Source organism: Macrobrachium nipponense, chromosome 5 (genome assembly GCF_015104395.2).
Source record: "Macrobrachium nipponense isolate FS-2020 chromosome 5, ASM1510439v2, whole genome shotgun sequence".
Taxonomy (NCBI): domain Eukaryota; kingdom Metazoa; phylum Arthropoda; class Malacostraca; order Decapoda; family Palaemonidae; genus Macrobrachium; species Macrobrachium nipponense.
The window spans coordinates 61,657,528-61,670,599 of record NC_061107.1 but is presented as its reverse complement, the minus strand read 5'-3'; the positions used below and the strand labels follow the sequence as shown (position 1 = coordinate 61,670,599).

Genomic DNA, 13,072 nt, shown 5'->3' with positions numbered 1-13,072 from the left:
AGAGCAGAATATCTTTCCATGTCCTTTGGAAATTTATTATACCACCAACCTACAGACAAGAATATAAGATTAGAGTAGACTACAAGGCAAATGCTGTTGAAACAGCAATTGTATTATTATTATTATTATTATTATTATTATTATTATTATTATTATTATTATTATTATTATTATTATTAGATCGTTAAACCAGACCACTGGCATAAAATGTATTTTAAACCTTTGGTCTGGTTAAACGACCTAATAATAATAGTAACTGGCCCTTACCTAGCCGACCCTGTTTTTCATTGGCTCCCAAATGCAGCCAACAAGCCTGGAGCCCCGCATAAAAGCCAGCGTCACACACAATAGGAGTCATTCCAACACAGGCTTTCAAGGGAATCAGACCTCATATGTTCCAAGAAGGAACGGAACGTCAGGAGAAAAACCATAAACGTAGGAAGCAGCAGAGGAATGATGACATCTCATCTTCAGCCTTTCAAAAGAAGAAAAAGACAACATCAGAAGACTAGAAAAAGATTACTTAAAGCTGAATGGCATTGTAGCAGCAAGTAAATTCAATAAAATATGCTCAAACGAAGAGTTACTACCAATGTAAATAATAATAATAATACATAGAGCGAGAGTAGAATTTTCAGGAGGCCACCAGTTATGACAATACAACGTTTATTCCCTGTAGGTCCCTTATGGGTGGGAGGCTGTGTACTGTGCAAGATAATATTCCATTTCAAGGCAACGGACACTCAATGGCAATGAATATTGCAAGGGATGCCATTCCCCCCAACCAACAAAGCAAGGATCCACTGTAACTACGTATACTCATATGTACTAAAATAAAGCAAGGGAAATAAAAGCTCTAGAGCTGATCCAACATTTACCAATGCAGTCACATATTTAGAGGAGATAACTGATCAAGATTTCTCGTTCTCTAAACTTCCACATTCTAGAGAACAGTACAAATCTTTTACAACTTAGGAAATGTGCTTCAGATCGAAAAGAACAATGAAAGGTTGTCTGAAATGGCCAATAAGCTCACTCAATTATTTTCCAGAATACTGAAGAAACTCCTGGCATTGGAGTCACAGTAACAATTCACGATTTGCCAAAATGCATTTGTGTAAAGAATAGCTTAAGCATCTGGGTGGGCCTAAGCCAACGAAGACCCAAATTTTTAAAATACATTTATATGTTCTTGTGTAAAAGACCATGCAATACTCTCTTAACTATGTATTTCATGTCACTTTTTATCCTCTGATAAATCTGAGGTAAATTAAAATGGTGAACCAGGTTACATTTGATAGCCATTGATTTTGTTTTAGCATAGTGTCTTTAGTTATAAATCATAAACACTCCTATTCTTTATTTGCCGTATAAATCTATAAAGCAACTTACAAACTATAGGTGGAACAAAAACCGTTACAATTACCTCCATCGGTGAATTTGGGAAGTTGAAATGTTTTCATCCGAGTGTCTGTTTGTTTGTGTGTTAGGAAACAAATATTTTCATTCCAGAATTAATGTGACAGTATCAAATGTTTTCTTCAGGGTCGAGTTCCTTCACATAGTAAAGTATAGGTTTCTCGTAAGCTGGTTTTTCTCCCTGCTTGACTTTCCTGTTGATCCACAACTGCTGGGAGGAAAGAGGAAAATTGATGCCCAAGACTTTTATCAACGGTTTTGGGGTCATGACCTTAGGCCCGTAGTAAGTGAGTTCAAAACCGCTGCTTTTTAGTCTAAGGAAAATCCTGCAAGACAAAACAAGTAAGTAGTAATTGCGGTAAAAGGTTTCTCTGTTTTCATTTCAGGAAAAATTATAAGAAAGAAGAAAGGAATCAGGTTTCGTTGTCTGTACAAAATAGCTTCAGCTTCAACAAAAACATATCCTCGTCAAGAACGCTTAGCAATGAGTAATTGGATACGATTCCACTTCTGCCTTTGTGACCTTTAGAATCCACGTCAAAATGGAAAGTAGGAGTTACTGCTATTATTTTCCAATTGAAGATTACATAGCCGGACATGGACCACAGTAAAACCTGTTCTTCCAATTCGATTCGAACTTCGCAAACATAAGCGGACGCAAATAAATTTTCAAGGTCAATGGCACAACATAATTTATGTGGCTATATGTAGTATATGATGCACCTGACAAAAGACAATTAGCGACAAATTGAGATTGAAAATAAGTATTCATTGGGATAAATACTTGAAGAAAACAAATAAAAACTGTAGCAAGGGGCAAAGCATAGAATGACTGACAACAATTATTATACGTTTTTATTTAGCTTGCTTTTTTGTATGTTTGTCTTGGTCAAATTTTTAAATTCAATTTTCGACCTGTTCCCTTCGTCCGGTGGACTGGTTACTCAATGCCGGGAACAATACATACAGCGACCTCTAGTCCCAGTATCTCAAAAATTGTATGGAACTTTTCGGATTTTTCTCAGCTTCTTTGACTCTACAGATTTTTCAAACCTTCTTTGGCTCAACGGGATATCAATTTCGTTAGCTACAATCATAGATCGGTTACAGTATCTGTTAAAACTATAAAGTATAACATTTAAAAATCTTTAAACAAATTTTTAAAGCACGCTTTTATTAAAAATGCACTAAAAAGTGAAAAATAAATGTAGAAACCAGGATTTTCTTACAATGAATCACGTCCACAAAAATAAAAGCGTGGGCGCCAAACATGGGAGGAAATGCTAAGAGAGATAAAAAAAATTAGTGCGTTTCTTTTCTTGTAGTCTTTCCTTCCATGAGTGGCGATAACGCTTGTATTTTTGTAGACATGATTCATTGTAAGAAAATCCTGGGGTCTCAAAAGATTTATTTTTATCTCTCACTTTTTTAGTGCACTTTAATAAGTGTATTTTCAACACTTTTTAATTTTTTTTTTAAATTTTTATCTGTTTATGATTAGATGCAGACTGTGCTGATCACAATGACTTAGTTTACATAGAAATGAAATTTAAAGAATGTCAGAAAGGTCGGTTAAAAGAGAATGTTAAGAAGTGAAATTAGCAACAAAGGCATTGAATCATGAAACCAACGAATGACAAGGGAAAGACATTGAAAGGCCTAAAGTGAAACTCAATAAAGAAAAATCATGGGTTTGTACTACCTAACAAAAACGGGTGGGGAATAAAAAAAAGGACGAAAAATATTAAAAGGGAATTAAATAACCAACGAAGGAGAGAGAGAGGGAGGGGGTGGGGGGGAGGCGAGGCGGGTGTCAAAAGATGAGAAAAATGGGACGAAACAATTAGCTGTATGGAATAAGATAGAACAGAGAACAAACAAAATAACAACCAAGCAGAAAGGATGATGAATAAGGAAGAAAACGAAATATACTCAGTAAAAAGAAATGAAGTCTTGTTAATTTAAGTGCGTAAAGGCTGGTAGGACCTACGATCTTAACGCCCGAGCGAAACAGTAATAGGAGAGGGTAAGGAAAAGATACTGAGATAGACCAGTATCTTGCAATGTATTTTACTTACGAAGACAAGGGGACTTGAGCGGAGGGAAGAAGTTCCGAAGCTTTGCTGCAGCGGCAAAACCGTTGCAAAATGATAGGAAGAGGAGGAGGAGGATAAAAGTTCGTGACACTGATATATCAAAGCCGGAAGCAGAAGAAATGGCTGTTCATGATGATATGAAAAAGTAGTATAAAGAAGGAAACGAAATAGGGATGAAATTGTAAGGAACAAAGAGAGGAAATGAAAGGTTGATTAAAGATATTGTAAAATGCATGGATGAAGAAAAACTATAAATAAACCTAGAGAATATATATGCAGTAATTAGGGCATGGAAAGGGACGCTCCGTAGGATCACTGCAGCTCACGGGATGCGCTGAAGGCATTACTAAAGGTTCTTAGCTGCTTCCCTTCGGCCCCCAGCTGCAACCCGTTTCATTACTTTTACTGTGCTTCCATTCATATTATCTTTCTTCCATCTTGCTATCCACCCTCTCCTAACAATGATTTCAAAGTGCAACAGCGAGGTTTTCCTCTTGTTACATCTTTCAAACTTACCTACTTTCAATTTCCTTTCCAGCACTGAATGACTTCATAGGTTCCAGTGCTTGGCCTTTGGCCTAAACTCCATATTCCATTCCATGGAAAGGTACGAAGTATAGAATATGAGATGAGATGAGAAAGCAAATATGAACAACAATATGAAACTAAAAGCTAAGAATAGTGATTGTAGAGTTGAAGGATGAGCGAGCCAAAGCAGAACAAGGAAACAAAGCTGAAATAACCAGTGAGAACAAATGAATAAACAGAAAGGAGCATCGCAAAATTAAGGAAAAAGGTTATTGTCAGAAAAGCATTTTTGATATAAGAAATGAAACAAGAGAGGTCAGAACAAAAAGTATGAAATTGTAAAAACAAAAAGAAAACAGACTGAATATAGAGCGAGGAAAACTGGTACAACAAAAATTGATCCCAAGAACCGTCAGCCTCGTCAAGCCCGACCTGCCTTCATATCACACCATCAATTGTGCCTTTGATCCCAGGCCCAATCTGGTCATTTACAAAATGAAGTCAAAGAGAGATTAAATCTGCCCTTTGTCACTTGCTTTATAACTCACACCCAAACAAAAATAATTTCCAAAGAACAATTTATTATTATTATTATTAAAGTCTAAAAGGGGCTAAAAAATGCAGACTTGATGAGAGTACAGTAAAAACAAAAACTTCATACTTTACTGTTAAGTAAGAGGGGCTGTGTATTTTTCCTGATAAATGAGTTCGATAGCTAGTGGAACGCGATGTTTTGCCACGTCCAGCACGACTATTCACAAAGGTAATGGAAATCGACGCCTCCGGCTGAAGAGTGAATTTAGAAATTCAGCAGATAGGTTCTAACCAATATCTAATGACCTCTCGAAAATTTCATACATTTCATAAGCACAAAAGTGGATGATCTTATAAGCTTGACCTAAAGTACTTCAAACGCTGTAATGAAATTATTTACGAGAGCTGTATTACTCAAAACATCAGGAGACTTGTTATAACGTCGACTGATTTCTTACCTTGTGTAATTCTTGGCTATTTCCTCAATCTTTTCAGGCGGGTTTTCCTCTATGAATTCGAGAAGGTGTATTTCAAGAGAAAGTTGTCTTGTACGCTCTAAAATGTCCGTCTGAAATGACAATTATGTAATATGAAAGAAGTTGAATACTACAGATAAATTTACCATGCTTATTTTATATAAATATAATATAATGATGCAAAAGCAATATTAGCCAATGATTGCGAGTAACACTTCCCTTATTTAATTACCAGTAAGGATCCCTACCGTGTGGACATGTTATTTAGTCCTGAAATTCAGATGTGTGGGAGAGAGTACCTATCCATCACAAAGGGGCTTAAGTGAGATTATAAATATTTTTAATGGTTGCCGAACGGTTGCTTTCAATGGTATTTAGAGGGTTCATGCCTTAGTAATGTTACTCTTGGTTGGACGACGCTCGATGGTCATCAGCTTATTGGTGGTTAGAATACCAATCTACGTATGGTGCATAACAGTGATTTAGTGTGGAATATATTACTCACACCTGATTCTCATTCATCAGAATTAGTGTATTGCTTCGTAACTTTCAGTATCGCTTCCATCATGGATGATTTCTTATTGCACATCTCCAGAGGCACCATAAGTGAGCTTAGTCCCACGCTCTTCCCCTGCTGCCCTCTCAGCACAGATTTCGAGTTCGAATTCTGTGCCAGAAAAGTAACTATTAAAGAAAATATATTATAGGATTCAAGGTTCTTGCGAAAGCGATCGTGTTGAATAGTCATCAGATTTTATTTACAAAATAATTATGAATAACTGTTTCTGCATAAAAGTGGGGTTTGACTTCAATCATCAAGCATTTACAGACGTCAAGGTGAAAAATCTGCTTTTAAATCACATATTAAACCAATCACGGAATCACTCTGAACTCTGCCCGGCTGGATGAGTTGGATCGCAGTTTTCAAAAGTGATTTTAATGTCATAAAACTTTTGCCTTTTCGTCATTTCCCCGTATTGTAGCTCTCCTGGAGTTTCTTTGGAACTCTCCTTCTCAATGAAGCTGAAGAACAATGACAAATTTTGTTACCTGGATGAACTCACACCTATTCATGGTTGGAGGGCAGCCATATGCTCTTTGACGCAGTCATTCTCTACTTTTTAAAGTCTGGAATATGAGAAGAGTAAATATTCTCAACTTAAATGTAGCTTCGCAAAAAAGTCAAGTTCTTACTCTGAAAATGCTCTCTTCGAGCACAAGAAATTCATCTCCTTCTATATCGATTTTGAGAACGTCGATATTTGACATCTCGTGTTGTAGGATATACATAATATTGTCCAGTGGTCGATGAAAATATCTGATGGTCGCGTTTTCATTGTTATCTTGGACTGTGCGATATTCGACTTGTGTTCCCAAACGTACTGATGCCAAGTACACTCTGAAAGAAGTTCAATTCTGATATTATTTTTGTTTTTCATTTAGCTTTTTAATGGTGAGGCAGAAAAGACATCCCTATTGCTAATAGAAACCATTATTATCTCCCTTGTTATTAAAGGCTCAAAAGAGAATTTCCAGTTTGAAAACAATTATTTATCAACAGTCGAACTGCGCAGCTCAGTTGAATTACTAGAGTTACACAGCTTTATTGTACACACACACACATTATATATCATAATATATATATTATAATAATTTAATAATATAATAATATTATCTATATATATATATATATATATATATATATATATAATATACGAGAGCCAGCAGGAAAAATAAAAAGCAGCAGTACCTAGCGCCTTCGTGTATTCTTGATACACCTCATCAGGGTACTATATATAAAAGAATGGAAAATAGCTTCGAAATATCAAAGGTAAACATAAAAACAAAAAAAGTAAAATACAGAACAATCAAACAGTCTAGTCAAGAAGCAAATGGTCCACAGCCCAGAATTACACTTAATTAAAGGACAACAACAAATGGAATGGAATACTGAGCAGTCAATTAAAAATTAAGTTGTAACTTTAGCTTGTGGGCTCTGATGATATTTCGAAGCTATTTTCCATTCTTTATTATATTGTACCCTGATGAGGTGTATCAAGAATACACGAAAGCGCTAGGTACTGCTGCTTTTTATTTTTCTGCTGCTCTCGATATACAATCTTCACGTGTTACTTGTGCTCGTATAACAAATATATATATATATATATATATATATATATATATATATATATATATATATATATATATATATATATATATATATATATATATATATATATATATATATATATATATATATATACATATATATTTATATATCAGTAGTGCCTCAGGTTACGAAATTAATCCGTTCCAAAGCGGCCTTCATAACCCGATTTTTCGTATTCAGAACTACGTTTTACATGTAAATTGCCTAATTCGTTCCAAGCCCTACAAAAACACCACACTAAATTCTATTATAAATTGACCAATAAACAATGAAATACAACAATTTGGACCATTCAATACCTAACCTAACTGTTACTGTACCTGTAAATAAAGTGTATTAGTGTACAAGAAATACTGTACGTACATGTACTACATATGTATAGCTGGTTCACTTAAGGTAGACTCTTGGGTGAGCCCTATGGCTACGAGACGTTTGTTTGGAGGGCGCTGATTGGCTGGGAGCTGCCTGCCTCCCAGTACCAGCCAATCAGCGGCCTCCAAACAAACGTCTATTAGGCATACGGCTCATCCAAGAATCTACCTTAAGTGAACCAGCTATAGTAAAATGTGGAACCTTACCTTTCGAGTGAGGCGATGTCCGAAAGTTGCGACAGAGGAGGACAAAGGGCAGAAAACATGAACACTTAACTTTGTGAAACACATTAAAAAATGGCAGAAAACATGAACACTAAACTTTATGAAACACATTAACAAATGGCGGAAAACATTAACACTTAACTTCACAAAAAACTTAAAATTAAATTTCTTTTTTTTTTGCCCTTTTCTGATTTTTTTATTTTTTTTACTTTTTTACTTTACGTTTTTTAAAAATTTTTTAAATTTCTTCACCACTTCCAATTTTCAATTTTTTCGTATCACTTGGACCTTCCTGTTTGCTTACTACTAAAGGCCTCTTTTAAAAATAACTATCCAAGGAAGATTACTTCTGCCTGCTTTTCAAAATGTTCCTGAAATGACTGTCAAACATCATCGAACTGTACAAGCATACGACCTGCGTAAGCCTTTTCGGGTGTCTCTTTTCTACAAATGTTTGCACTTTATGAAAAGTAGCTAGAACATCCTTAATTTCTGCCGTTGTCATAGGGTCCTCCTCCTCCTCCTTGCTGCTGCTAGAGAACTCTTCTTGAACAATGTTATGTTGCATGACCTCCAACTTCTTCAGGTTATCCGTCGTAAGCTCCTCTTGGTGCTCCTGGAAGTCATTGATGTCATCCTCGTCGACGACCAGCCCCATGGACTTGCCGAATGCAACGATCTCGTCAAGATCTGGTTGGGAAATAATTTCGGGATCGTCAAATGTTTCTGAATCTGCATCAGCTTCGCCCACGTTGAATCCCTTTAAGTCTCGGGTGGATACAGCATCAGGCCAGAGTTTCCTCCATGAAGAATTCAAGGTTCGCCTCGAAACCTCTTATCAAGCTTGATCGATGAGTCAGATGCATATCACGATATCAAAATGCTCCTTCCAAAATTCACGCAGGGTGAGGTTTGTGGTATCGGTGATAATGAAACATCTCTTGAAAAGATGTTTTGTATAAAGCTTCTTGAAGTTCGACATCACTTGCTGGTCCATGGGCTAGAGGAGAGGGGTGGTGTTAGGCGGAAGATAAAGAACCTCGATGAAAGAATAATCTGCTAGGATATCTTCCTCGAGGCCAGGAGGGTGAGCAGGGGCATTGTCCAACACCAGCAGACATTTCAGAGGGAGGCACTTCTCTTCCAATAATTTCTTCACTGTTGGACCGAAACAAAGATTTACCCACTTGGTGAACAAAAGTCTCGTTCCCCAGTGTTTTGCATTAGCCCTCCACATCACCGGAAGCTTTCGTACATAGGGACTTTCGTACGTAGGGACTTTCATATGTAGGGGTATGACTGTATATATATATATATAATATATATTATATATATTATATATATATATATATATTATGTATATATATACATATAGATATATATATATTATTATAGATGTATATAAATATATATATATATAAGTATCTATATATATATATGTATATGTATATATATATATATATATCTATATATTATATATAATATATATCATATATATATAATATATGATATATACATATATATATATCTATATATATATATATTGGTAATACTATATATATATCTATATATTATATATATCTATATTATATTTATCTATATATATCTATATATATATATATAGCAATATATATATTATATATATATGTATATATATATATATATATATATATAATATATAGTATGTATATTATATATATATTATTATGTATATATAATATAATATACTATTATTATTATATATGTAATATATAATATATATATATTATATTGTATATATTATATATTAATATTATGCCATCTAATATCATATATTATATATTAATTATAATATATATATTAATATAATATATAATATATATATATGTTATGTAATAAATTTAATTTTTTTTTAAATTAATATTATATATTATAATAATATATATAGATGTTATATATATACACACACACATATATATAACTATATATATATTTAATATATATTTCTATAGTAATATTCTAATATATATTCCTTTCCCCTATATCACCTCCCCAGTTACAGAATGTTTGTTACGATTTACTCTAAAATAAAAAGATTCTTGGAGTGCCTCGACCTCCCTCTATAGAAATCGTGAGGGTCAGTATATACAAATGCCAACCATTTCAGTCCCCTTTGCTGGTTAAGCACTAACAATAACAGTAGGGCATATGGTATAAAAACTGTATCACTGTCAGCTTGGAGGCGAAGAAATATCACTATTATTTTAAAGCTGATGGACCAGGTCATGCACCACTGTTAAATGCACGTGTTCAGTGTTCAAAGGTCGGTCTAGTAGAATGAGGATATACGTTTTTACAAAGATTCATGTTAAAATCTCTACTTTTAGGGGTTAATAATTTGTTAGTTTTTGTTATATATTTAATTGATCCCTTTACAAGTGTTATCGAGAGAGAGAGAGAGAGAGAGAGAGAGAGAGAGAGACAGAGACAGAGACAGAGAGAGAGAGAGCATTTTCCACCCTGCATAGACTGAGATAAAGAAGGACGTAAGTAGCATAATTCATATTCACTGAATACTGGTCTATAACCGGTAAAATCAACTAAAAGCCTTATACTTTGGCTAACGTAATCATTAATGAAATACCTCACCATGTCGATAAAAATATGCATACAAAATCTTTCAAATCGATAATGGATGCTAACCTTTTATACGGATTGTTGGTTCGATAAAGACTTCGTTGGAAGTCTGGGTCAAAGGAAAAAACATTACATCCGTATTTTGCCATGCACAGGTCATAGAATAAGTTGTGACCAATCCCCAAAGAGTACACGATGCATGAATTCTGGTTGGGACGTACTCCAGCATCCATGCAAACTTTCCTAAAGAGAGAGAGAGAGAAAAAAAACCATGTTATCCATTTTCTGCGTCATGGATGCAAAATGTTTAACTGTAGGATCTTCATAACAATACTCATCAAATTTATGTAAAAAATATATAAAAATGTTTCCTTCATCTGGAACCACTGAGCAAATAAACCACAAACTGTTACACTTCCTTAATCCTCTGTCAGATGAAGAAAGTTTTCTATCGGTTACGCAATGACACAGTCGCCATAGTTACTGCGGTCTTTTTAAACGAAACGCCATTTCCACAGGAAACCACATTTCCCCATAATCTTACGAGCAAAACCTCAAAACAAAAATTGTTCTAACTCATGACAGTGAAACAACTACATCATCAAACGACACAAAAACAGACAACAATAACAATCAACGTTACAGTACTATTAGCAGTAGTCTACTCGAATTCAGAGGTTCTCCATCAGGCACTCCAACTCATAGTCCTTTATCCAGGCAAGAGCACACCTTTTTCTCCTGGGATATCTCCGGTTATCATCATCCCTCTCTTCATTCACCTTCTCCACACTAGGCTCCCCTGAGGAACTCAGCAGCTCAATCCCACACTAGTCTAAAGATGACGTGGCATACCATTTCTAGACATTATTTTTATAATTAATTTCAGTTATGATCACCCTTCTTCCATTGAGTAGCGCAACACACATGGGGAGATTTGACCCACACTTCTCCCACCTGAACAGGAGCAACGTTCTCAGTAACAGTAACTGGCACTTCGCCAGGTATCGCCACTCAAATTTGTAGATGACCCTTTGAGTAACATTACTCTCATCTAGCCCTTTCCTGGGTATCATATTATACAAGAACACAGCTTCTGGAACTATGTCTCCCCTCTCAGATATAGTTTTGATAGTTCTGTGGTGCCTCTCCAAAATAACATTGCCAATTCCTCGATAGGTGGCGCGAAAATCTCTGAATATTCCATTCATCCAACATCATCTTTAGGACTGCAATATTATCCATAAGAATCTCATCTACAAAGTGCCAGAAAAATCGTATTCAATATATCTGCTGCTTCCCCTGCACTCTCTCTTCAGAAATCTCCACTAGGGTTGTTTCACTCCGGATTCCGGGATCCCAGACCATTTTCAAGGTTTAATAATCCCGGGATATTTTTGCACATCCGGGAAATCCCGGACTAACATTAAATACAAAAATAGGGACAAATTTGACTGCGGGATGGTTGTGGACATGTTGTTCTGTTTATTATATATATATATATATATATATATATATATAATATATATATATATATATTATATATATATATAATATCGAACTACACATGTCCTTTAATATCTAATTCACTCTACCTCGGATTTAATATATTTTCATATATGTTTAACCGAGGGGGAATTTATTAAGCGATAATAGAATTGGCGACCGACAGGTGCAAACCATTGACCTCTCAATACCAGGACTGGCAGTGAAGCCCCAGACCCCACTGCCACCGCAAGAGATATAAGTATATGCCGCCTCCCACCTCATATACCTGCCGCGCACAGGTATTTTTTGTTTTGGAGGCCGCATACACCCCATCTCGTTCTAGGTTGCGTGGTAGTGCTTTTGCCTGCACGTAGTCATTATATAAGTCTATCACATTACTGTGATTCATATACATATATCAAACTGCAAATGTCCTTTAATATCTAATTCGCTCTACCTCGGAATTAATATGTTTTCATATATGTTTAACCGAGGGGGAATTTATTAAGCGATAATAGAATTGGCGACCGACAGGGGGGAAACAACGACCTCTCAATCCCAGGACTGACAGTGAAGCCCCAAACCACCCCGCCACCGCAAGAGATATAAGTATATGCCGCCTCCCACCTCATATACCTGCCGTGCACAGGTATATATGTATATGAATCACGGTAATGTGATAGACTTATATGATGACTACGTGCGGGCAAAAGCACTACCACACAACTGAGAACGAGATGGGCTGTATGCGGTCTCCAAAACAAAAAATACCTGTGCGCGGCAGGTATATGAGGTGGGAGGCGGCATATACTTATATCTCTTGCGGTGGCGGGGTGGTCTGGGGCTTCACTGCCAGTCCTGGTATTGAGAGGTTGATGGTTCGCGCCTGTCGATCGCCAATTCTATTATCGTTTAATAAATCCCCCCTTGGTTAAACATATATAAAAATATATTAATTCCGAGGTAGAGAGAATTAGATATTAAAGGACATTTGTAGTTCGATATATGTATATGAATCACGGTAATGTGATAGACTTATATAATGACTACGTGCGAGCAAAAGTACTACCATGCAACTGAGAACGAGATGGGCTGTATGCGGTCTCCAAAACAAAAAATACCTGTGCGTGGCAGGTATATGAGGTGGGAGGC

The 13,072-nt window shown here is 35.7% G+C and overlaps 1 protein-coding gene across 1 annotated transcript in view; it reads right to left on the bottom strand.

Moving 5' to 3' along the window:
* Positions 1-792: 792 nt before the first annotated feature.
* LOC135215099 (uncharacterized) overlaps positions 793-13,072 on the bottom strand; it is an 82,002-nt gene continuing 69,722 nt past the window's right edge. The window contains exons 5-8 of the mRNA XM_064249565.1: positions 10,502-10,678; positions 6,248-6,452; positions 5,036-5,145; positions 793-1,745 (exon numbers count right to left, since the gene is read on the bottom strand). Of these exons, the coding sequence (XP_064105635.1) occupies positions 1,529-1,745; positions 5,036-5,145; positions 6,248-6,452; positions 10,502-10,678 (709 nt within the window). The 3' untranslated portion in view covers positions 793-1,528. The remainder of the gene's footprint in view (positions 1,746-5,035; positions 5,146-6,247; positions 6,453-10,501; positions 10,679-13,072) is intronic.